A 26,980-nucleotide genomic window follows, 5' to 3' on the forward strand; every position below is an offset into this window, starting at 1 on the left:
TCTCCTCCTGTCTTTTCATTTTTTTCTCCAATTGCAGTACATTTTGGGTGTGTTTTGCTTCCTTGTCTTCTAATTCACTAATTCGGTCCTCCGCTTCTCCTAGTCTACTGTTGATACTTTCAATGGAGTTTTTCATTGCAGCTATATCACTCTTCATTTCTTCTTGGGTCTTACTTAAGTTGTTGATTTTTTCATCTGTTTCTTCTAGCTTCTTCCATATGTTATCGATTTTTTCATCTGTTTCTTCTTGCTTCTTGCAGAGGTTGTCGATTTTTTCCTCCATCGGTTTATGCACTCTAGGACCCTTATTCTGAATTCTTTTTCTGTCATGTTGCATGCCTCTGTATTACTTAGCTGCTTTTCTGGAGAGTCCTCCTTCTCTTTCCTTTGGGGGTTTCTTTGTCTACCCATGTTTGATCTCACTGACATATCTAGACGTTGAGTCGTTCAGTGGTTGCTCCCTTGGTGGCAGTGACTCCTTGGTCTCTTCAGTTGGCAGCAGCTCCTCTGGTGGGTGCTGTTCACAGCTGTGGTGGCTCTTCTGGCTGGTGGGGCGAGGTTTCACGTACAGCTGTTGTTCCTCAGCAGAGGGTGTGGTACTCAGGAGGTTGCTGTTGCTTGGATCTGCTTTCCAGGGGAGTTCTGCTCTTCCCGGCTGCAAACCATCTCACCAGCTGAGCAATTTCGCCAATTCGGGGTGGATGTTACTAGTTTCAGCTGCTCACTCCATTTGCTCCGGGACACGACCTGGGACGTGTCTGCCTATACCGCCGCCATCTTCTGTCCTCTCCTCCTAAGTAGATACTTTCGACCAAAAAAAAAAAAAATAGGTATAATTTTGACTGATTTACAAAAAATAATAATAGTAATTACCTACCCTTTTTGCTCCAAAGTGACTTTTTAAAAAATCATGTGCCTATCCTATCTTATATAATAAAAGGCTAGTATGCAAATAGACCATACAGAGGAATGGCCGGTTTCTATAATGTACACCGACCATCAGAGGGCAGATGCTCAATGCAGGAGCTGCCCCCTGGTGGTCAGTGTGCTCCCACAGGGAGAGTGCCGCTCACGACTGGCGAGCGCAGCAGCAGTGGTGGGTATTGCACGTTTTAAAATTCTTGTAGCACAGCAGTGTGCCACAGCACACCGGTTTAAAGTCGCTGTCCTAGACTAAAAGCTACTCTGGACCCACCTAACAAAGTTTAAAAGTAAGCCTTGAAATTATCAAATTATTGCCAAGTAACTTAACTACACCCAGAACAAAGCTAAAAAACACTTTAAAAATCTATACCATATGATCGAGCAGTCCCACATCTAGGTATTTGTTCGGAATAATTAAAATCAGGATCTTGAAGAGGTACTTGCACTTCTCTATTCATTGAAGCATTGTTCACAGTTGCCAAAGTGTGGAAGCCACATTAATGTCCATCGATGGATGAATGAATAAAGAAAATGTGGTATATACATATAATGGAAAAGAAAAACTGTCATGCAGCAACATAGATGAACTTTGAGGACCTTATGCTAAATGAAGTAAGTCATTAAAGGAACAAATACTGCATAATTCCACTTGCATGAGTTTTCTAAAATAGACTCAGAAGCAGAAAGAATAGTGGTTGCTAGGTGCTAGAGGGAGGGAGAAATGGAAAGTTGCTGTTCAGTAGGTATAAGGTTTCAGGTATGCAAGACGGAAAGGTTCTAGAGTTCTGTTGTGCTTGTAGTTCATAGTACTGGACTGTACATTTAAAATTTGTTGAGGGTAAACAAATAAATTGTACACATTCATTTATTGACTCATATCTTAATAGCATTTTCTACTTTTAAAAAAATATGCAATATGTTTGTATAGTGAAGATTAAGCACAACAGATGAATATATACTCATAACAAATCTGAAAAAACAATCCAATATTCAACAATGCAAAATTCTTAAATGTTTTGCATCCTATGAAAAATTACCAGACATGCAAAGAAGCAGGAGACTATGACCCATCATCAAGACAAAAATTAGCCAATAGGAAGAGAGGAAGATCGAATTAGCAGACAAAGACATTAAGGCAGCAATTATAAATATACTCCATATGTTCAGGAAGGTAGAGAAAAACATGAGCATGTGAAGGAGAGAAATTGAAGTTATTTTTAAAAAGGGAGAGCCAAGTAGGACTTCTAGAAATGAAAACTACAATATCTGAAATGGAAAATACCATCCTGGCCAGTATGTTTAGTGGTTACAGCATCAGCCACTGCACCTAAGGGTCACAGGTTTCATTCCATGCCAAGGGCATCTACCTGGGTTTCAGGTTCAATCCCTGGCCCCTGGTTGGGGCGTGTGTTGGAGGCAAACAATCAGTGTGTCTCTCTTACGTGGATATTCCTCCCTCGCTCCCTTTCACTCTCTCCAAAAATCAATGGAAAAAATATCCTCAGGTGAGGATTAACAACAACAAAAAAGAAAATACAGCAAATGAGATGAGCAGATTCAACATTGAAGACGAGCAAGATTAGTTAAAACCTGAAGACAGCAATAGCAATTATCTAAAATGAAGCACCAAGAGAAAAAAATACTTGGAAAAAATACACATCAGTGAGACATGGGACAATATCACGCAGTTTAACACAAGCAAAATAAGTTTCAGAAGGAGGTGGGAGACAAAAAAATATTTTAAAGAATAGTAAGCAAATGTTTACCAAGTTTGATGAAAACTATAAACCCATAGGATACAGAAGTTCACAAATCTCCAAGCAAAGGAATCAGGCAAAAGAAATTGTTGAAATGAAATGACAAAATCTTAAAAATTATCTTAAAAGCAGCCAGAGGAGAAAAGTATCACCTTAAATAACAGATGAACAGATATATAAAAATTAGTGTAGACCTCTTGTCAGAAACTATGCATGTCAGAAAACAGTGAAGTGACATTCTTAAAGTACTAGAAGAAGAAGAAAACAGCCTAGAACTCTGTACCTGGCAAAAATGATCTTTCCAAAATGAAGGCAAAATAAAGACTTTTGGATTAAAAAGCTGAGAGAATTTGTCACCAACAGACTTGCATTACAAGAAATGTTAAAAGTAGTTCTTCAGGCAGAAAGAAAATGGTATCAGATAGAAATCTGCATCTTACAAAGAGAATAAAAAGCACTGGAAACTAAATATGTGGGAAGATATAAATGCCTTTTTCCCTTCACTTAAGATATTTTTCTCTTGAAAAGAACTGCCTACAACAAGAATAAAAATATATTGTGGTGTCTATAACATAAGTAGAAGTAAAATAATAAAAAGGTATAGCTCATAAGTCAGTACTAGAGATAAAATGGAATCATAAAAATACCAAAAGATGATAGGAAAAAAAGAAAAAGGTGATATAAATAGACAAATAACATGATAGAGGTTTAAATCCAACCATATTAATAATCACATGAAATGTAAGTGATCTAAACACCCTCATTAAAAGAGATTGTATGATTAGATGTTTTTTAAAAAGACTTAATTATGTACTATCTACAAGAAACACACTTTGACTATAAAGATACAGTTGGAATTAAACAAATGAGAGCCCTGGCCAGTGTCGCTCAGTTGGTTGGGCATCGTCATGTGCATCAAAAGTTTGCTGATTCCATTCCTGGGCACATGCCCAGATCCCCAGTAGCAGGCATGCAGGAGGCAGCCAATCAATGTTTTGTTCTCACATTGATGTTTCTCTCTCCCTCTCACTTCCTCTCTAAAAAATCGATTTAAAAATATTTTTTAGAAGTAACAGATGAGAAATGTTATGCAATGTACTAGTAAACACTAATCGAAAGAAACCTGGAGTTCCTATATTAATATCAGAAATGTATATTTCAGAGCAAGAAATATGAGATACTCCAAAATGTCTAGACATCTAATAACAACTTTAAAATAAATGAAGGTAAACCTAGTAGAACTGAAAGGAGAAATAGACAAATGCGCAACTATAGTTGTAAACTATATTTTAGTTTTAATTTTTCCCCTCGAATTAAGATTTGTTCTCTCATTAACCAGAAGATTATGCCTGCCAAGCCTGATTATAGAAATAATATTAAAGGTGCAGATTCTACATAAGTACCTACAGTCAGGTGTCAGTAAAAATAGTAAATATTGGGGCTTACTAATTGCGAGGTGTATTAGTTTCCTATTGCTATTGTGACAAATTACCACAATTTAGTGGCTTAAACAAATTTATTATCTTACAGTTCTGGAAGTCAGAAGTCCAAAATGGGTGATAAGGGAGATGTAACTCAGTGTTTAGGATACCAAAGTACAATTTGAGGTGAGAATTATATTCATCGGAATTTATTGAGATGTATTCCCAGAATAATTAGACCATTATATGGAAAGAAAACAAAACTGCATTGCCCTAGGCACTTTGGGGGTTGGGGGGGATCATCCATTTACACATGGTTTCTCTTCTCAAGGTGTTTATTTTCTGATATAAATGCAACAACAAGGGTATATAAGAAATTCATCCTTGGAGAGTTGCAAGGTTTAGATTAGTCTAAAGTCATCAGGCTAATTGAGAGTGTTTCTGTTTCAGTGGAGGATGTGCTTTATGGGGAGGAGCAGCAGACCAGAAGGAATGAGGCAGAGAATATACAAATGAGAAATAATGTAAAGTAAAGAAATAACATTTGACATTACTGAAGATGATAGAATATCCATATTTGGGCATTTTAGGGTAATTTCTCATTTTCCTGGAAAGGTTTACAGTGGTTCTCAACCTTCTGGCCCTTTAATACAGTTCCTCATGTTGTGACCCAACCATAAAATTATTTCGTTGCTACTTCATAACTGTAATGTTGCTACTGTTATGAATTATAATGTAAATATCTGATACGCAGGATGGTCTTAGGCAACCCCTGTGAAAGGGTCGTTCGACCGCCAAAGGGGTCGCGATTCACAGGTTGAGAACCGCTGGCTTAGAATTTGCTGAGTCATCTTAAGGAATTCCTTACAGAAAAATATGTTCAGGTTGGGAATATTTAACATTAGGGTGCTCTATAACCCCCAAGAGTGTCAGGTCTAAAGTATATAAAAAACATGTAAAAAGATTCCATATGACCCCCAAAAGTCTTAAAACCGCCAACATCCCTATGACTTGCTTAATCACTTCTTGTGATTAAAGTAGAGAATAAGAAAGAAATAAAAAATTTTATTGACTTTATGCTTGTTTTTAGCTTATGAATAAAACCCCCTTGTTTCATTTCTGCATTCAGGGTATGTAAATTTACACCAAGAAACTGCTAGAAGAATTTAATCTTCAGTCAAGAAATAGACATCAATAATATACTTGAACATCTTTCCCCTTCCCTACCCCATATAATAGAGTAAGGGGGTAGAAAACAGTGGTGTTATGTCTTCAAATTCAATGCATAAAGTTAAGCTCCTTTTTAAATTCGCTCTGATTCCTAGAGATGGAGTTTTACTCCTAACAACATAGGCCCTAACTGAAGCTCAGTTAATAACCAAATTCCTATTGGGTTGCTTGGAGGTCCTAGCCACTTTGTAGTTCGCTTAATGGAGAAGGGAAGACTTGTGTATCGTCTTAATTTCTCATTTTTAAAACAATATTTGCCACAGAAGCCTAAAGCTTATAAAATGTGCGTAATACTTTTAAATTCTATTTTGTAGATGAGAAATGTTATGCAATGTACTAGCAGTTTTTAAAAAACATGAAGCAGTGTGTGGGCTATATGGTGAGCTTATCACAGAAAGAAAATATATACATATATATGTATATTCGATATATGAAATGTACATGATACACACAAATACATTTATGGAGGAGATAATTTCAATTTGGGAAGATATAGTTTTCTCTTTGCCAAATATTTGTAATTCAGGTCTCACCTTTGTAAATAATCCCAGTACCAAGAATTGAAACTGTTTATGTAAATGTCCATGAAAACTTAGTTTCAACCCTTAGAAAATATATAGAAATGTATTTCTAAACATTACGAAATACTATTTTGGATAAATTTTATCTCTACTTCAGGCACCTTATTTAAGTAAATGGAATTTGTGTTGTAATTTCCAGTTGTCTCAAATTTAAAAATCAACAGAAAGTATTTATACCCTTTGCTCAGCATGCAGTAAGGTCTTAAGTAGGAGTTAAATGAAAGTTCCTACAATGCTGAAGTTAATTCGGTTTGGTAACCTTCCTATTTGCTTAGAAAATTGTACATCTGGGAAATCTTAGCTTAACTCATATTTAATTCACATTTATTGCTGATAAGATTTATATTCCATACCAATACATCATTCTGTGGAAAGGCAGATTATATTTGTTTCTTGATTGCTGTTCTTATCAACTTTTATGACATAAAAATTACAGAAGCTTAGAGAAAGGTGTTCTTTTGAGAGGCAAGGGGGTGTACTTCTCTCGGGTTGCCTATTTGGAAAGTGCTAACATACCATATAATAGATGCGTAGCGAAAAAAAAACATGTTGCTTAAATTAACTGATGTAGGAAGGTGATTATTCCTGTATTGATTTAAAAAAAGATACCACTTTATTCATAGACATTTTCCTTTGTTTGCCTACTGTATGGTGGGAACCAAAGCAAGTGTTCATTTAATCTTACAACTACTTGATAAAGTAGAAGGTCTTATCTCAGCTTTACAGATGAGAAATCAAGATTTGGAAAGGTTACCTAACTTGTCCAAGATTGTCCAGCTTACCAATATTCAAATTTAGGTCTATCAAACTCAAGAGCTCAGGTTTTTTACAAAATATACTATCTTCTTTTTATTTTACCTAATTTATTAGTTTCTTCTATATTTTCATAGCCTTTATTATTCAAAATAAATCCTATAGAAATGCATTTTTCCTGACTAATTTTACACATTGTTTTAACAATAAGGTTTATTGAGGTACTAGAGGACCCGTGCACAAAATTCATGCACTGTGGGGTGGGGGGAGCTGGCCCTCAGCCCAGCCTGTGCCCTGACCACCAGGGGGAAGCTCCTGCATTGAGCATCTATACATCATAGTGACCGGTCATTCCGCTGTTTGGTAAATTTGCATATTAGCCTTTTATTATATAGGATAATTTACACTCAATAAAATGCACTTCTTTTAGCCTGGCTGGTTTGGCTCACTGATTAGAGCATTGGCCTGTGGACTGAAGAGTCTTGGATTCGATTCTGGTCAGGGCGTGTGCCTTGGTTGCAGGCTCGATCCCTGGCCCCAGTCATGTGGGAGGCAAACAGTCGATGTATCTCTCACATCGATGTTTCTCTCTCTGTCTCTCCCGCTCCCTTCCATTCTCTCTCAAAAAAAAAAAAAAAAATCAATGGAAAAAATACCCTTTGGTGAGGATTAATAACAACAACAAAATGCACTTCTTTTAAAGTGTACAGTTAACCCTAGCCGGCTTGGCTCAGTGGATAGAGCGTCAGCGTGTGGACTGAAGGGTCCCAGGTTCCATCCCAGCCAAGGGCACATGCCTGGGTTGCGGGCTCGATCCCCAGTAGGGGGTGTGCAGGAGGCAGCCAATCAATGATTCTCTCTCATCGTTGATGTTTCTCTCTCTCTCTCTCGTCTGTCTCCTTCTCCCTTCCTCTCTGAAATCAATAAAGAAATATATTAAAATAATAATAATAATAATAAAGTGTACAGTTATGTGAGTTTTGACATATATATACATTCACGTAACCTGCACCACAACAATCAAATCTGGAACATTTCCATTACCACCTCACCCCCTCACCCTTGCCAAGTCCCTCATGCCCCTTTATAGTCAATTCCTTCCTGCCACTACTGATCTTACTTTTATCACTATAGTTTTGCTCTTCTCAGAATGTCACATAAATGGAATCATATGTTAAGTAAACTTTATTTTAGGATTCATCTATGTTGTTATAGGTATCAGGTATCAGTTTATTGCTGAGTTGTATTTCATTGTATGAATGAATCACAATTTACCAATTGATAGACATTTGGGATTTTTCCTGTTGGTATTATTATAAATAAACTGCTATAAACATTTATGTTTATAACCTATTAATTATAGAATTTCTGGGTTAGTATGGCATTCTCTTGAGTGAGATCCTAAGAGATCCCTTAGTCTTAGATAATCTAAAAGGAGACTTGTCACCGAGGGCTCTGAGTCCACTTAGAAATTGGGGACAAAAAACATGTTGACTGTTTTCAAAATTTGGAGGTACCATATGACATTTAGGACATACTTTTTAATTTCGCATACTGTAAAAGTAGAAAGATAAATTATATGAAATGAAGTACAATGAAAATGTAGCATAATGGCAAACACTGAACTAAGAGTTCAAAAATTGAATTCTAGTCCTTTAATCTGGTTTCAGTTTCCAGCTCTTTCTTATTAGACTTTGGACAGATTTTTACTTTGAACAAACTAGTAATCCTCTGCAAGGAGCAAAATAAAACTAACATTTCCACTTTCTTTTTAATCCTCACCTGAGAATTTTTTTTTTTTCTTAATTTTAGAGAGAAAGAGAGATCGATGTGAGAAACATTAATCAGGGCATTGAACCCACAACCTAAGTATGTGCCCTGACTGGGAATTGAACCCGCAATCTTTTTGGTGTACGGGACCATGCTGCAACCAACTGAGCCACCTGACCAAGGCCCACAATTTTCATTATTCAGATATATACATTATTTCATTTAGTTCTCAAATCTACCCTATGAGGTACCTATGAGGTAGATAGTACTAGTTCTATTTCCCTGATGAAAAAACTGATTCACAGAAGGGATAACTGGCAGGGGTAGCAAAGCTAGTAAGTAGGTAGGTGGTTGAGTGAACAGATGACTCCATATCATTTCCCTATCTGGAAAAGGAGATAATACACACTTTGTAGATATGAGAAGTATATGTGATAGTCTCTTTCCTTCCCTTTTAACAAAGGTCCCTCTGTTTCCTGCCCTGCTATTCTGTTAACTGTTATTAAGAGAAATCTAACATGTGGATGCTAACCTTATCTTTTTTTTCTAATTGCAAAGATTATGTAGTGCAGAAAGCTGGTATATTAGATGTTTCCTTTTATCATAAACATTAGAAAAACAATAAGTCAACTAGCAAATAGAATTCACAGTATAATCTAACAACCTGACAGATTGTTCTCACATAATTCTTGTTAGCACATTCTCTCAGTTATTTTTTTCCCAATGTGATACTTTCTGCATTGCTTTGTGAAGTAGCTCAGAAATGCATTCTACTATTTCTGTGATAAAAATTAGCCCAGTCACTTCTCACATTTAGGAATCAGTGTGGGCACTGATTTCTTCACATACAGCTTCTTTTTTTTTTTTTAATATATTTTATTGATATTTTACAGAGAGGAAGGGAGAGAGATAGAGAGTTAGAAACATCGATGAGAGAGAAACATCGATCAGCCGCCTCCCGCACATCTCCTACTGGGGATATGCCCGCAACCCAGGTACATGCCCTTGACCGGAATTGAACCTGGGACCTTTCAGTCCGAAGGCCGACGCTCTATCCACTGAGCCAAACCGGATTCGGCACATACAGCTTCTGTATGGCCAAGACTATCTCTTTATGCCTTATGATTGTTTAAAATTACTATAAGCAACCGACTTGATGAACCTTTTTCCCCTTCTGTCATTCCTGTTTTGCAGGATTGCACCAAACTTGATAAAACATTATCAGCAGCTATTTTGTAGAACTTCTTAGGCTAGCTAGTTCTACCAATTTGTATTGTAAATCCCTCTGTCCAGAGCCATGCAGAGTAAACAGATCATTAGGTTTTCTTTCTCCTGACTTTCCTAATGAGGGGAGAAATCTCACACAGCTTGAAAAGCATGGGATTTATTTACATAGCATATGCTTAGTTTGACACATTGCTTAGAAGAAGCAGACAGTTTTTTTTAGTTAAGTACTATACAAATACTTCAAAGAACATTTTAGCTACACTATAATTGTTTAGCTTTTCTGGATACAAAGCTGCTCTTTGCTCTCTGTCCTAGTTCTTTATATTATTGCTTTAAATGTGAGAGAGAATTAAGCTGAATACATTTAGAAGCTGTTTTCAGAAACATTTCGTTTCAGAAGTTGCTGCATAATACTAGTAGTTTAAGATGTCTGCACAAACCAAGGACAAGTCATTGTGCTCTGATCTAGTCGGTAAGAAAGTAAATTGGTGAGTTGGAGCCAGATAATATGCTATTGTGGTCAGATGTAAAGAACCTTCACTTTGCAGCCAGATAAATCTAGGTTTGAGTCCCACTATGTGCTTGCTAATAATTTTTTTCCCAGCGGAGTTAAAAGTACTCAGTTTTCTCAACTACTAAATGCTGGTGATAATAAGAGCTTCTTCTTAGGGTTTGATTGCAATAACTAAAGTATGTACAGCACCTGGCATATGGTAAAACTACCCATTAAATTTTTCCTTTCCCTGTAACCTTTCCTCCTACCCCTTCAAAAACTAAACAAAACAAACACTTTTATTCTTCAAATGTGGTTTTTAAAAAACCGAATATGTCTCATGCAGGTTTGAGGGTAGATTAGGGTAGCTGGGTGGGCCTACCCCTGCAGTACTAGGGATGGTTTTCAGCAAAGCTCTGGACTAGGGAAAACTAGGTTGCCATATTAGGTAATACAAGCCAATGGATTAGTTTGAAACTATACATGACTATAAACATTGTGACTAGATACATACCTTCTGTATGCCTGAATAAACACATTTCAATTTAATATTTGAGGATTACCTACAATGGGTAAGACATTCTATTGAGAGATGATATGCTCTTATGCCCTTCTTTCTTTCCTTTTCTTTTTGGGCCACAACACAAACGTGGTGACTGAGGCTTCAGTATTTTTATTGGGCCATAGTGTGATGTAAAAAGATAGAAAGCACCTAGATCCTTAATGATGTAGGTGTTCATTAGCTCCAGACTACCTACTTCTGAGTTTTGTCAACTGAAAGATGACAAAACAACAGCAACAGGAGCCCCCAATTTGAAGTGCATTGAAGGGGGAGAGACTTTATGTAGTGCAAATAGTTCAGTTGTGATATAGCTCAGCTGTGACAGCTCAATAGTGATATATCATGGTTGGAACACCACGGCTGTGAGACAGCTCAGGTGAGAAGGCCCCAGTGTTACAGCTCTGCTCCACTCCTGCATGACTGCTCCATTTCCAGCTCTGAGGTCACATCTCTACCTGGGGAAACACAGTTTGAAGGAAACTTAAAGGGCATTCCAGTGAGGCAGAAGTAGCTTGCTTATATAGACGCTAGTGCCCCAGTCTCTGATTGGTGCATTCTCATACAAATGAGGGTTTCAAATCCTTTGAGTTTGATTGGTCCAAAAAGCACTATCCTAATTGGTCAGAATGGAGCTGCTCTGATTGATTGGTGAATATACAAATGAGGATATAGTTGTGCAGCTCCCTGTGGATGGGGCAAGTCTCAGTCCTATTGATTGAAATACAGTTCTAGGAGTTTTCTTATAAGGGTTGGTTCAGAGAGCAGGTACACAGTGTTAAGAGGTTTGACAGCCCAGTCTGCTTTTCCTTGAAATGCAACATGTGTGAGAGACTTCTGCAAACAATGGTTGCTAGACTCTGATTATGAATTTGAGCTCAATTAACAAAGAGGAGTCCTTTTTAGCAGGTATATGCTTCTCAAGGTCAACAGTTTAATTTACTGTTGTGAAAATAACAATGGCTTAAACACAAAAGGATATTTTTTCTGGTGTCTGCTAATAGCAGAACCTAATCCTAACAGATTCTGATAGCATTCTGGCTATAGGTATTTGATTCCCTATAACCCTACCTCCAGTCACTATTAAAATGACTAATATATCTAAAAATAGTACACCAGCACTGAAACATGGAAAAGGGGTGTTTATGTACCTGAAATAAAGAAATGTCAAGAAATTTCTATTAGAAATAATCTAGATATTCCCACTGAAAGCAACTAGAACTCTTTCAAGAATGGCTGTTTCAGGTCTTTGGCAGGAAGTGTACATGATGAACCTGGATATCTTGTCATACAAGAAAGCAGGAAAGCTATCAGAAACTACTTAAAAATAGAATTACCATATGATCAACAATTCTATTTCTGGGTATTTGTCCCAAAAGAATTGAAAACATGGTCTTGAGAAGATATTTGTACACCCATGTTTATTGCAACATCATTCTCAATTGTCAAGAGATGGAAGCAATCTAAGTATCCATCAGTTGATAAATAAAGAAGCAAAATGTGGTATATACATACAATTGAATACTAATCAGCCTTAAAAAGGAAGGAATTTCTGGCATGTGCTACAACATAGATGAAACAAGAATATACCAAGTGAAATATGCCAATCACACAAAGACAGATATTATATGATTTCACTGATATCAGATACTTAATGTAGTCAAAAGCATAAACACAGAAAGTAGATTGGTTGTTACTATAGGTTGATAAGGTGAGAAGAATAGGGAGTTAATGTTTAATGCTTAATGAGTTTCAGTTTTATAAGATGAAGAGAGTTATGGAGATAAATGGTAGTGATAGTAGCACAACATTATGAATATTTAATACCACTTAATTGTACACTTAAAGTGGTTAAGAGAATATATTTTATGTTATGTGTATTTTACCACGATTTTCTTTTTAATTGGGGAGAAAAAAGAAAGCTTCCACACTTGAGTAATAGAAAACAGCAGGTGGTCTCAGCTCTCCTTGCAAATACAGCACAGTACCACATTGTACCTTTCCCAGCTTCTATACCGTTAACATTCTCTATTAGATGGGTCTCCTTTATTTCTATAGTTTGAAGTTTTTCATTTTTGTTTTGTTTGTTTTTTCCTTTCGTGGCAATGGATATGAGAATAGCAGAGAAAGCTGAACTATTGGGTTAAATTGTTTCAAAGCAGATTTGTTTTGAGTAACTGAGCAGATAAACTTGAGCTTTGATGCCACAGATAATTTTCATTCTGAGGGTAATTACAGGCAGTCTATATCCAATATTATACATTCTTGCCAGAAATTACACCAAGTAGAAAAAAAGGTTAAAACATTTAACCTGGGTTGTAGTTTTGTGGGGGTTTTTGGTTTTGGTTTTTTGGGGTGTGGTTTTTTTTGGTGGTTTTTTTTTTTTTTTTTTTTTTTTTTTTTTGCCCCTGCCTAATTAAAAGACAATCATGAAATAAAAATATTTTTACCTTAAGATTTATACTTTTTACAGCCTCCCTTTTTATACTAATGCTAATTACTCTGACATTTACTGCCACCTTGGGATTTTTAGCACCAACACATTATTTTCAAACCCTCAAATTAACATGGACTGATGAAACTGTTATTATGCTCCATTTCTGTCTCTAGAGAAAGGTTTTGTTTTAACAAGCCACCCCAGAGCATCATGATAATTATCAGCAGAAATGAAGCTTTGTTATGCATTTGTAAGTTATTGCTGGATTTGTGGGGCCAGTGGGATCCTATTTTCAAGGGCTTAATTATTCTAATCTACCTAGAGACTGGGTAGCTTTATTGGACTGTATATACTTAAATATTCATAATTATGAGTCATTTCTACTGTTTTCTTATATTAATATGGCATGCAATTACACTGTTGAATTTGAAGATAATTCAAAAATACTAATAAATTTTTAGAATACTAGATAACTTTTCCTAAAATCATATTTTACCTTTGCAAGCTATTAATTCAAGGTCAGAATTCAACTTTGTCTGGAATAAGACCTGTAAATGTTTGAGTTCAATTCACAACTGGTAACCTATTATAAATTCAAATATCTCCTTAGGGAAGGTAGTATTCAGCGTCAGAAATACAATATATATCTGCTCAAAGATACCCTATGACATGTCAGTTAGAACACAAGGTTTGGAATCAAACAAACTTGAATTCAAATCTCAAGTGAACTATCAAGTAATCTTGTGACCTAGGGTAAATTACTTAACATCACATAGCCTCAGTTTTATCATCTATAAATTAGGAGAAATACAATTTTTAATCAGGTTTAAATTCTCATTTATTTTGGCTTTGTTCCTATCCTCTTCTTTAGTGAAGCTATTGTGGACTATTATACCTTAGCCTCTTCATTTCTGAAATGTAAATAATATAATTTACCATATACTCCCTATTCAATTTCTTTGGGATGTGTACCTAGAAATATAATCTTATTTGATGCATTATAGGCCACTTGTGTCAAAGATTACTTTAACTTTTGTTATTCTAAAAAATGGGGACTAGCAAAATTCCCTTCTCAGTTTGTCCTTTATTGTAATTGCCAGAGAATACTGCTTGTTTACATTATTGGAAGAGGCCTGACCACCAGAAATATTAGGCACTTCTCCTTTGAGTTAGAGCTATCACAGAATGCTTAACCATTTGTGTAATTTAAATCTTGGTCTATCAAACAGTAAACAGATGGAACATTACTAAGAGCAGTAATTAAATTGTAAATCTGTTTTAAAGAGTTGGCCAGTATACAGCCTCACAATCCATATTCTATTGTTTCCATTATGTTCATTTTTATTTGGATTATGATTTCAGAATACCCAAATATGGGAAAGAAAACAAAGTTATCTATTTTAAATGTCTGTTATTTTTTAAATTGCATACTTAACATTGTTCATTCATTCACTAAATCTATATTGAATGCCTCCTGTGAACCAGGCACATTTCTAGCCGCTGGGGATTCAGGAGAAACAAAATCCTAGTCCTTGTGGGATTTAAATTCTAGATTGGAGAGGATTAATAATCTAAGTATGTATATATAGTATCAAGTGGTGATAAATGCTAAGAAGGAAAATAAAGCTGGAGAATGACGGGGTGAGAACTGCTATTTTAGGTAGCGTGGTCAGAAATGGTCTCTTTGACATGTTGCCCCTTAAGCAGGGACCTGAAGAAGTAAGGGAGCAAGCTACTGGATATTTGGGGAAACAGTACCAGGCAGAAGGAATAGCAAATGCAAATACTTGTCTGTCAATCTTCTACTCATTCCACCTTGAAGCTTTCCTCAACACTTTACAAAGTTAAGGAACAGTAACAGGCTTCCTCCTTTATGTTTCATACCAAAGTTATGTAACCTTTTTTACAGTTTTTGTCTCATAACATTTTCTATATACATAGTCAGTTTGATTATCTATTGAGCAACTCCTATTCCTTTTATTTACTTGGTACCAAAAAGAATTATAACAAATGTAAATTGTTAGATATATAAATAATTAAAGAATGAGCAAGCAAGCTTTGGTCTACATTATTCAGAGGAAAGAAAAAGCCAATGATTTCTTTCAATGAAATCTTGTACAAATTTATCTTAAGGTTGTTCTTAAATGAAATATGACCTTCATATTTTAAAAAATCATGGTGATATTCACAGTTTTAATGTTTATTGAATTACTCTAGTGGTTATTTAAAATATTCTGTTAAGAACATGAATTTGAAAAGTAAATTATCACAGAAGAGTTCTTTGAATTGCAGGTCGTTTTAGAAGAGAACAATTTGTTCTAACAAAGAAAAACTAAGTTATATTTTGTTTTCCCTAATTTTTATCTATTTCTGTAAAGTTTTTCCAGTTTCTTTATGATCTTACTGAATGTTATTTTCTGTTTTAGATCTCCACAGTTACTAAAATCAGATTTTATTCCATTATGTTTCTAATAAAATAAATCTTTAGGGTCAGCAATAGATGAGTTTTCAAAGTTTTTTATTTATGGGTTTTTTTTAACTTTTTTTGTAACTTGAAAGGTTAATCTAGTTCATAAATGTGGCAAAGGCTTTTAAGTTAAGTAGGAAGCTTGTCACCACTCAGCAGAAAACCCTCATTTTAGCTCTTAAATTTACTATCATTTATATTTAGCAAAATGTCAATGCAGGCTGATTTTTGAAATTTGAAAGTTTCTATGGTCAGTTTTCTACAATTTGAGCAACATTATAATAAAACTAGAGGCCCGGTGCACAAAAATTTGTGCACTGGGGGGCGGGGGGAGTCCCTCAACCCGGCCTGTGCCCTCTCGCAGTCTGGGACCCCTCGGGAGATAACGACCTGCTGGCTTAGGCCTGCTCCTGGGTGGCAGAGGGCAGGCCTAATCCCTAGGTGCAGCCCCTGGTCGGGCTCAGAGCAGGGCCGATTGGGGAGTTGGGGCGCCTTCCCCTGTCATGCACAGAGCAGGGCAGATTGGGAAGTTGCGATGCCACCCTCAGTCACGCTCAGGGTATGGGCCGATTGGGGGGTTGGGGCACCACCCCCTGTCACACTCAAGGCAGGGTCGATGGGGAGGTTGCGGCGCCACCCCCTGTCACGCACAGAGCAGGGCCGATCAGGGGTTTGGGGAGCTCCCCCCTGTCACGCACAGAGCAGGGCCCATCAGGGGGTTGGGGAGCTCCCCCCTGTCATGCACAGAGCAGGGCGGATCAGGGGGTTGTGGCGCCACCCTCTATCACCCACAGAGCAGGGCTGATCAGGGGGTTGGGGCACCGCCACTCTCACACTCAGGGCAGGGCCAATGGGGAGGTTATGGCTCTACCTCGTCACACACAGAGTAGGGCCCGTGGGGTGGGGGGAGTTGGGGCGCCGCACCCTGTCACACACAGAGCCGCAGGGTGATCAGGGGGTTGGGGAGCTCCCCCCATCAGGCACAGAGCAGGGCTGATCAGGGGCTTGGGGCACTTTCCCCTGTCAGGAACAGAGCAGGGCCGATAGGGAGGTTGTGGCCCCGCCCCCTGTCACACACAGAGCCGCAGGGCGATCAGGGGGTTTGGGCACTGCCCCCTGTCACACTGATCCCGGTGCTGGGAGGCCTCACGGCTCCGCTGATCCCGGTGCTGGGAGGCATATTACCCTTTTACTATATAGAATAGAGGCCTGGTGTGGGTGGGGGCTGGCTGGTTTGCCCTGAAGGGTGTCCTGGATCAGGGTGGGGGTCCCCACTGGGGTGCCTGGCCAGCCTGGATGAGGGGATGATGGCTCTTTGCAGCTGGTCACACACCCTTCAGGGTGGGGGTCCCCACTGGGGTGCCTGGCCAGTCTGGGTGAGGGGCTGAGGGCTGTTTACAGGCTGGGATTGAAGCTCCCAACTGCTCCTTTTTTTATTTTTTTTTATTTTTATTCTGGGCCAGCTTTAGCTCTGACTCCAGCTCTGAGGCCTCAGCTGCTGAAAGAAGGTATCTGGTTTGTTTAGGTTCTATAATCGAAACTCTGTATCAACTCCAGCTCTGAGATCCCAGCTTGCTGAAAGCTGGTTTCTGGGGTTTTGTTTAGCTTCTATATTTGTTACAATGTTTCAAACTGCAGGCTCAGAGGCCTGCAAGGCAGGCGGGGAACGTTGCAGTCCTCCGTCACTGAAGCAAGCAAGCCTCATGTTCAGTTTAAGCTGCCTGGCTGCTGGCCGCCATCTTGGCTGGCAGTTAATTTGCATATCTCCCTGATTAGCCAATGGGAAGGGTAGCGGTCGTACGCCAATTACCATGTTTCTCTTTTATTAGATAGGATGTTCACATTTACCTTTAGATAAGCCTGATTTGGTAGTTAATACCACATGCCAATATCAGGGTTTTCTTTCTCTCCATCCTCCTTCTATCTCACCAATCTCTCCCTCTTCTCCAAAAATGTCAGTGTCTGTTTTGAAAGCTAAATACTTATACACATTTTTAACTTAAAATTTATACTTCTTTCTTTCAACATTTTAACAATATTTCTTTGACCTTTTTAATTTTCAATTTATACAGTTAAAAACAACAAATACAATCATGAAAATTAGAAAATACGCTTTTTTTACTAAAGTGAGATCATACTATATTTCTGTTTTATAACCTTCTTTTTTAAATTTAACAGTATCTCTCCATATGTCCTTCCATCTTTCCTTCTTATCAAGTCCATAGTCAAATTTCCTGGTGTAGGGCTAATTTTCACATCTGGTTGTTATATGCCTCCTCTCTCTCTCTCTCTCTCTCTCTCTCTCTCTCTCTCTCTCTCTCTCTCTCTCTCTCTCATTGAATCTAGTCCCCTTTTTCTTTGTATGCCACTAAACTTATTGAGGAGACAGGGCTAGCTCTCCTGCAGGATGTTTTACCTTCTAAATGTATCTGGTTGCTCCCATACTTAACTTGTTCCTCTATACCTTGTATTTCCTATTAACTAGAAGTTAAATCTTAAGGCCCGAGAGATTTAAGTTAAACATTTTTGGTTGGGCTATGTGATAGGTTGTGTACTTTTTATTTTAACTCATCAAGAGACACTGTATCTGCAGAGAACAGACTGACAGCTGTCAGGGAGACTGAGGGCTGAGTGAGTTAGGTGAGGGTACTAAGCAAAGAAAAAAAAGGGAGATTCATGGACACAGACAACAGTATGATGATTGCCAGAGGAAAGGGAGGTGGAGGGAGGTAGAAGTGGGGATAGGGGGATAAATGGTGATGGAAGGAGAACACACAATACAATATACAGATGTTTTGTAGAATTGTATACCTGAAACATGTATACTTTTATTAACCAATGTCACCGCAATAAATTCAATTTTTTTTTAAAAAGAGACACAGTATCTAGATGAGTCACCATTAATGAGACTGAATTTGACCGCTGAATTAGGGTAATGACCATTTGATCCTTCACTGAGGGATTTCATCTTTCTCTTTGTAACTAGAAAACAATACATTTGGTGTTACTTCGCACAGTATGAATCTCTATGTCCCTATCAAACATATACCTTACTCTCATATTTGCCTAAATTAGTAATTTAATGAGGAAGCCCATAATTTTTTATTTAAAATTTTTTTTCTACTTTATTAGCCACAATTTTTCTATAAAATAGGGGTTTTTAACATATGAGGCTATTGGTTTGGTCATCTTAATTCTCACAACTCTGACTAGTGGGGAAGGGGACCTTTCAGCCTCATTCCTGTCCTGTGTCTTTTTGCTATGATACTAGTTTTCTAAATTATGGAAACGTTTAAACATAAAAGTATAGAGAAAAATACAGTGAACCGCCAAGGTATCTTTCAGCCTCAGTAATTATCAATATATTTCTAATCATCTTTTATTTGACCTCTTCTACTTCTTTTGATTTCTGGATTATGATTCCATTGATATTTGAAAAGTTTTCTGTTATGGCAAGGCCCCAGACCTGGAATCATCCATTTCTCTAAGAAGCCCTGATTGCTTTGATTGAGGAATGGTATCAGATAAAATCTGGGCATAAAGGTTATTGAAAGTTTTTAACTTCGATTTTTCTTTACTTTCCCCCTCATGTGCCTCATCATAATGGTAGCCTACTCTCACCAGAGTCGTGGAGAATGGGCACTTCTCAAAGATGCAACAAAAAGCTTTATATTTCTATTTTAATTGGTCTACGTTTTAGGTATAGCTGACAAATGATTCAAATTTTGGCAGGTAAATGTTTTTAATAAAGGACCTTTTTCTGAAATAAACACCATTTATTATTATCAGTTTATCTGTACCACAATATAAGGAAATTCTCAATGTATAAATATATTACTTCTGAAGGTTTGCTTATGCCACACTGTATTTTCTTTTTTGTGTTTTGTGTTTTTTTAGTATTCAACACATTTTCTCATACTAATAATGCAGATGATAAAATGTTATTGAATTCTAGCTCTTAAAATCTGTATGATTTCCAAGATTAAAGCCATATCTTTGCCTTCTTTTCCTCCTGATGCTCTGATGAAATAAAATGTATAGAAATAAGAAGTGAAGAAGCCAATAACAATAAATAGGAAGACTCCCCAAGAGTAATAATTGAACAGATTTCTGGATCTCTTTTCTAGTACAAGAAGGCACAAGTATATCCCTCATCTCACCTCCCATACCTCTCTCACCCCTGCGCTTGGACTACAGATAGCTGGCATGAACCCAGGCAAAGCACCGGACAGATCTTTTTTTAGAGAAATTATACTAAGACTTCTTGAGTACAAGTTATGTCCCCAGAACAAAAGAAAAAGCCATCTTTATTCTGGCATTTACAGGGCCTGCTGGCTCCCCACCTACACATCCTAAAGGAACACTGTATACCTAGCCCACACAGAGGCCCCCTCAGGAGAGCCATTTCGCCAAAAACAAAACAAAAAAAAACCCAGACCATCTTGACAGTAACAGAAAATTTATGTTGGCTAATGAGTCATTTAGGCCCAAATATGAATGAGTAACCAGAGATCACCAGGCATGTGAGGAAAACTAATGGCATGAAAGAGAGACTAAAATAATCAGAAAAATGCCACTGGAGAAAATAGAGGCAACCAGAGATAACTTTATAAAAGAGAAACTAATGTACTCAAAGCTACAAGAAGATACATTGATTAAACAAGAATAAGAGGACACCAGTTTTCAGATTGAAAGGACACATCAAGTATTGAAATAGTGATGCAGACATAATACTGTAACACATGAACCTGCACAATTCCTAGGATAAAAGATCCAGAGAAAAGTCATGTACAAAGTGACAAGTATCAGTCTGAAATCAAATCTCTCATCAGTAACCTTTAATGCTTTAAGACAATAAAATATTGCCTACAACATTTGGAAAGAAAATACAGTACAGTGCAACCAGGGATTCTATATCCTGCCAAACTATTCATGAAAGGTGAGAGCAGAATAAAGTTGTTTTCAGACAGGCAAGGACTCAAAGTTAACTTTCTTGGAATTAAAAGAAGTAAATGGATTGCACATTCACCATCAACCTTCTTGTAAAACAGAAATTCATTGTGTATTTTTTCATTAAACATTTTCATTTTGGGCTTTTGGGGTTTTTTTTTTATCTCATTGGTGCCAAAAGAGTTTATTGAGAGGAAAAAGGGAAGGAGGATTGCAAACAATAAAATAAATAGTTATGGATTTATACCACAATAAATGACAGAGCTACCAGAGCAAACAGCAATGAGACCATTCCCTTTACTCTCAGCAGGCTGAAATATTCCATATATTGCACATAAATAACTCATAATTTTTCATATTTCTCAATGACCCCAGCAATAGGCAACCTGGGACCGCTTACATATAAACACAACTGGCTGGTACACTATATAGCCAGCAGGGATAACAGCATCAAATTCTTCTCCCATCATGACTGGAATGACATGATCTGGCTTATATTCAAAAGCATCATTCTGACCGCTGTGTTGAAAATAGACTTGGGGGTAGAATAGTAGAGCAAGGATAGAAGCAAGGAGACCAGTTTGGACATCATTGCTGTATTCCACATGAAAAGTTACAGTGGCTCTGATTTGGTGGTAATAGTAGTAACAGAAAAGAGGTCAGATTCTGGGCATAATTTGAAGGTAGAGCCAATAGGATTTCCTGACTGATTGGATATGGGGTGAGCAACAAAGGAGTCAAGATTTCTGGTCTGAACAGTAAGAAATGAGGAACAGATTGGGGGAAAAGATTAGAAGTTAAGTTTTGGGTGTTATATTTCAGAAGTCTATTTGACCTCCAAGTAAAGATGTCAGTTGTTGGATTGGAACTTAGATATATATGTCTGCAGTTCTGAAGAAGGACTGGCCTGGAGATAGAATTTTGGGAGTATATGAATTGTATTTAAAGCTATGGGATTGGGTGAGATCTCCTAGAAGTGAGTACAGATGAAGATGTTTGAGGACTGGGACCCTATGTCACTCCCAACATTTTAGTTTCAGGGTGATGAGAAGGAATGATTGAAGATGACTGAGGAGAAGCAGCCACTGGGCTATAAGGAGAACCAAGACAGAATGGTGCCCTAGAAGCCAAGGAATCATTGAGTGTTTTATACTGTGAAGAGGTCAAGTAGGATGAGCACTAAAAATTCACTGTTGGATTTGGCCACATGGATGTTGGCATTTACCTTAATAAGACCTGTTATGTGTTTAAACAGCTACTAGGATGTTGAGACAAAAATATGTATTAAGTTGTTTGGGCCCAACTACTTAATAAATGGAACTATTAGATATTTCTTTGGGCCTATAGGCTCTGTGAAAAAATTACTGTGATACAAATGGAAATACAAACAGAAAGTTTGAGAACCTCTGCTTTTTTTTTTTTAATATATTTTATTGATTTTTTACAGAGAGGAAGGGAGAGAGATAGAGAGTTAGAAACATCGATGAGAGAGAAACATCGATCAGCTGCCTCCTGCACATCTCCTACTGGGGATATGCCCGCAACCCAGGTACATGCCCTTGACCGGAATCGAACCTGGGACCTTTCAGTCCGCAGGCCGACGCTCTATCCACTGAGCCAAACCGGTTTCGGCGAGAACCTCTGCTTTAGAGACTCGTGCCAAGTGAGCATTTTAGGGGAAAGCACCTCTTGCCTTTTCTTTATCATGCCAGAAACTTTGAGTTTGTAATTTTAAATCTGATTGGATTACATGCAATTAATAAAATTTCCTTAATGTGGTAATTCAGCATAAAAAATAAAGCCTTATCTCGTGAAATATCAGTAGTAATACATTTTTGCATGAATTTTTCTTCTTGATTCCATAGGTATGGTCTGAATATGCGTTGCTTGGCAGCTCGGGTCAACTATAAGACTTTGATTATCATCTGCGCACTCTTCACTTTGGTCACAGTACTTTTGTGGAATAAGTGTTCCAGCGACAAAGCCATCCAGTTTCCACGGCACCTGGGTAGTGGCTTCAGAGTGGATGGATTAGAAAAAAGAGCAGCAGCATCTGAGAGTAACAACTATGTGAACCATCTGGCCAAACAGTCCGAGGAGGCATTTCTTCAGGAACAGCAGAAAGCACCCCCTGTTGCTGGGGGCTTCAATAGCAATGGGGGAAGCAAGGTGTTAGGGCTCAAATATGAAGAAATTGACTGTCTCATAAATGATGACCACACAATTAAAGGGAGACGAGAGGGGAATGAAATCTTTCTTCCATTCAGTTGGATAGAGAAATACTTTGATGTTTATGGAAAGGTAGTTCAGTATGATGGCTATGATAGGTTTGAATTCTCTCATAGCTATTCCAAAGTCTATGCACAAAGAGCTCCTTATCACCCTGATGGTGTGTTTATGTCCTTTGAAGGCTACAACGTGGAAGTCCGAGACAGAGTCAAGTGCATAAGTGGGGTAGAAGGTTGGTATCTCTGCTCCACTGCATTTTTCTATCCTAATTGTGTTGGGGAATTAGATACTATAGGTATTAATTATATAGCAAGTACATACATAATTTACCATCAAGAGACCTTTCATCACTCTGACGTAGCACGGAAGAACAATTTATTCTCAACCTAGGGCAACTTTCTAGATGGTGTGAGCTACAATAAGATCATACCTGATCAAATAGGATTATTCCATCGATCTGCCTCAGAATCAAAAATTCTCACCAGTAAGGCCAAGGCACAGGATCTTCAGAAATTTTGTGTTAAAATATAGTTAATTTTCCTATAAGAGGAGATGGGAAAGAAACAGAGACCATTCAGTGGAGCCATCAATGTCCCAGTTATAGTCTTATTACCAGACTAGAGGCCCAGTGTGTGATTCGTGCATGGGGGTGGGGTCCCCTCAGCCTAGCCTGCACCCTCTCCAATCCAGGATCCCTCTCATAATCTGGGACCTCTGGCTCCTAACTGCTCACCTGCCTGCCTGCCTGATCGCTCCTAACTGCCCCCCCTGCCAGCCTGATCACCCCTAATTGCCTCTGCCTGCCGGCCTGATCATCCCTAACATCCCTCCCGCCACCGGCCTGGTCGCCCCCAACTCCCCCCCCCCCCCCCCCCCCCCCGCCAGCCTAGTCTCCCCCAACTGCCCCCCTGGCTAGCCTGGTTGCCCCACGCAGCCTGCTGTTCAGTCATTTGGTCGTCCCTCACTAACCCCCCTGCCGGTCTGGCCGCCCCACACAGCCTGCTGTTCGGTCATCCGGTCATCCATCTGGTTGTTTCGGTCGTGACAGCCCCTGGCTTTTTATATATTAGGATTAGCCAGGCATCATCTCTGGGTGGAGGTTTAAAGTCCTCATAACTAGACAATCCATAGATACCATGTTCTCTGAACTTATTCTGAACTCCTATAGTCTATTACATATTGTCTTTCAAATTTGGAGCAATGGGGATTCCTTATGATTATATTGGTGTCCAATTTGAATTTGTATTTCAAACCTAGGATTGATCAGAAAGCGAAATTGAATTTGACTTTTCATTTACTTATGATTTATTAACTTTAGAAATTTTCAGTTCTATTTACTAAACTTGGGGGGTTTTATTTAACCTTTTCCTTTTATGCTTAGAAAGTCATTTGCCACACCATAATCAGCTGTTCCTCTGTATTTTCTCTAATAGTTTTATGGTTTTTGTTTTTTTACATTTAACTTTTTTAATCCAGCTAAGTTGGTTAATGTTTTGGTAAATGGTAAAAGGTAGTCTGTCTTTAGACTTTTTTCCTAACATGTATTAAATAATCTCCTCTTTTCCTCACTGATTCATGATGCTAGCTTTATCATTATATTAAAGTATTTTGAATACCAGAGTATGTTTATGGCCTACTATTCCATTGATCAGTCTATCAGTTTTCATGCCAGTTGTATATTATAGTTATCAATCATCTTTAATAAGACTGTATAAGCTTTCCTTTTATGAAGTGAAAATAATTCTGTTTGAATTTTAGAAAAAAAAATCTCCCCTTGGAGAAGGAATTCAGAAGTTAAAAAGCTTACTTATAGCCTAGGTTTCCTCACCTCTGTGGCCCCTAGTTTCGGAAACTGTGTTGAAACTATATCAGAGCACATACAGTTTTATAGGTTCCCAGTTTCTGCTAGGACTAGAACTACATACAGATCGGACTTTATGTCTCAACACATACCCCATGCAACAATACAGTAGTCTGTGCAATGTGGTGTGATTGTATTTCCCATGTAGGGAATTACTAAAGTAAATAAAATACGGAAACCAAGCATGTATAACTTTTCCTTAGAACTTTATAAGAGGATAATCTATTAATAAATTATTTCAAGAATCTGTTTAAACATACCACTTTAATTCGTTTTTAAAAATACTCCTTGTTCTCAAGAATTACCTTTTGACATGAAGGATATGAAAAAGCTTCGCAAGCTTGTTTATACTTTTAAGTTGCCTAATCTTAACTGGGTTCTTAAGTAAATGCTTTAACCATCAGATTATATACTTATGAGACCCCATCTTGTTATTGGAGGAGAGATGAGTACGTAATTAACTTGATAAGTATAAATGTTTAAGAAAATTTCAGGATTGACACTCTAGATTAGAATAAAACTATGATAACATTATCTACATGTACTTAAATTGTGCAAAACTTGAATGTTTGAAGCAGGATTATAAAACATAACATCTATAGTTATGAGCAGAAGTACCACTCATAAAAAGTCAGTTTAAAAGATAATCTACAACATTATATTGCTGCCTGTCAACAAATAATGAATGCGAGTAAATAAATGTTTAATTTTGTTTTTCCTATCTGGTTAATTGGGTACTATTTTTTAGTAAGTATGAAAACTATATGAGGAAGCTCAAATTTTGCTGATAACTTTATATCCCCAGAGGTAAAACAGTGAAGAGTGGTGTTCAAACAAACTTATAAATGTATGGACATGAGTATTTTGTTTCTCTATGTTACAGGTGTACCTTTATCTACACAGTGGGGACCTCAAGGCTATTTCTACCCAATCCAGATTGCACAGTATGGGTTAAGTCATTATAGCAAGAATCTAACTGAGAAACCTCCTCATATAGAAGTATATGAAACAGCAGAAGATAGAGACAAAGCCAGCAAGCCCAGTGACTGGACCGTGCCAAAGGGCTGCTTTGTGGCTAGTGTGGCTGATAAGTCTAGATTCACCAATGTTAAACAGTTCATTGCTCCAGGTAAGTGATGTATTGTGTGACTGCTAATTTTATGTTGATTTATAGCATCTGATACTCTTTAAATTATTTTTTAAAAAACATACATTAGCAAACCTTTCATGTTACATATATAAAGAAACAAATGGTGTCACTCAAGTAAAATCCCTAAAAAAGAACAGCTAAAAAGTTCAAAGTTATAGAAGGCATATTTTCTGGGTTAAGAGCCAAGCCCTAGATTGAATATTAAGATCCAGGTTACTGCATGGTGTGCATCTCCTTCCAGGGATCTGTGTCCCACAAGAATGAAGATTTTTTGTGTATTTCAGTACAATATTCTTTAATTTTTAAACTATTTTGCATTCAGGTAGAAGTTTTCCCTTATAGAAAGAACCAGCCTTTCCTTTGCATATTTTTACCAGTAGCTATTAAATTTTTTCAAGATAAGACAGCATTACCAACTAGGCCTGCTTCCCATATTGAATTTTGTTAATGTACTAAATTGTCTCAAATTTCATATAAAACCATTTCATCAATAAAATCATTTATAAAATCAAATTAACTTTATGCAACATTTTCCCTTTTATTAAGACAGTCTCATTAATTAGGATGTAATGCATTTTCCTCCACTAATCAATATCGATGAGAATTAATGAGTCCATTACTTAAAAAGACAATGAAATAATTTTAGTTAGCACCTCAGGCTTTACTTCTCTATGGGGAAATGTTGTCAAAAATAGAACTCATTCCTCCCTCCCACCAACCTTGCAGTCAGTAAATAGAAAGAGAAAAGGTTATAAGCCCTCTTCTGTATTCTCTCCTTGTCCTTTAGTGATGACTGTGTAATTCACAGACCTTGAAAGCCACAATACAAATCTACTCATTCTGGATGGCCTTAAGTAATGGATTTATGAGTGCTTAATGCAGTACAAATAATGGGTGACCTTTCGTTTTTATTCTGTGACTAGGACTTCTTTTCTCCTGTGGTATTCTGTGATATTCCAGTACATAGAACATCTTTTCTTATTGTAAAACAGCAGGCTTAGCTGGGTGAGAAAGTATGTGGAAATGTTTAAGGATATTTAGCTTGTGATACCTAAGAGGTAATTTATTGCAGCAGGAAATGCTTGGACAAAGCAAAAGGATATTTGGTTTGGGGTGCACCAAAGGGGCTTATTTTTGCACTAATTACAAAATGTTGTCTGGATTAGGGTGG

The 26,980-nt window shown here is 37.5% G+C and overlaps 1 protein-coding gene across 5 annotated transcripts in view; it reads left to right on the top strand.

Annotated features, from left to right (window-relative positions):
- Positions 1–26,980, top strand: part of GLCE (glucuronic acid epimerase) — a 107,308-nt gene that overhangs the window by 72,766 nt on the left and 7,562 nt on the right. For 4 of the 5 annotated variants that reach the window (XM_036305974.1, XM_036305957.1, XM_036305961.1 and 1 more), the window contains 2 exons: positions 22,435–23,030; positions 25,543–25,788. In XM_036305974.1, the coding sequence (XP_036161867.1) occupies positions 22,448–23,030; positions 25,543–25,788 (829 nt within the window). In that variant the 5' untranslated portion in view covers positions 22,435–22,447. Of the gene's footprint in view, positions 1–4,170; positions 4,289–22,434; positions 23,031–25,542; positions 25,789–26,980 lie in introns of those variants that run through there. The other variant, XM_036305980.1, reaches the window with a different exon arrangement.

Source organism: Myotis myotis, unplaced genomic scaffold (assembly GCF_014108235.1).
Source record: "Myotis myotis isolate mMyoMyo1 unplaced genomic scaffold, mMyoMyo1.p scaffold_m19_p_1, whole genome shotgun sequence".
Lineage (NCBI taxonomy): Eukaryota > Metazoa > Chordata > Mammalia > Chiroptera > Vespertilionidae > Myotis > Myotis myotis.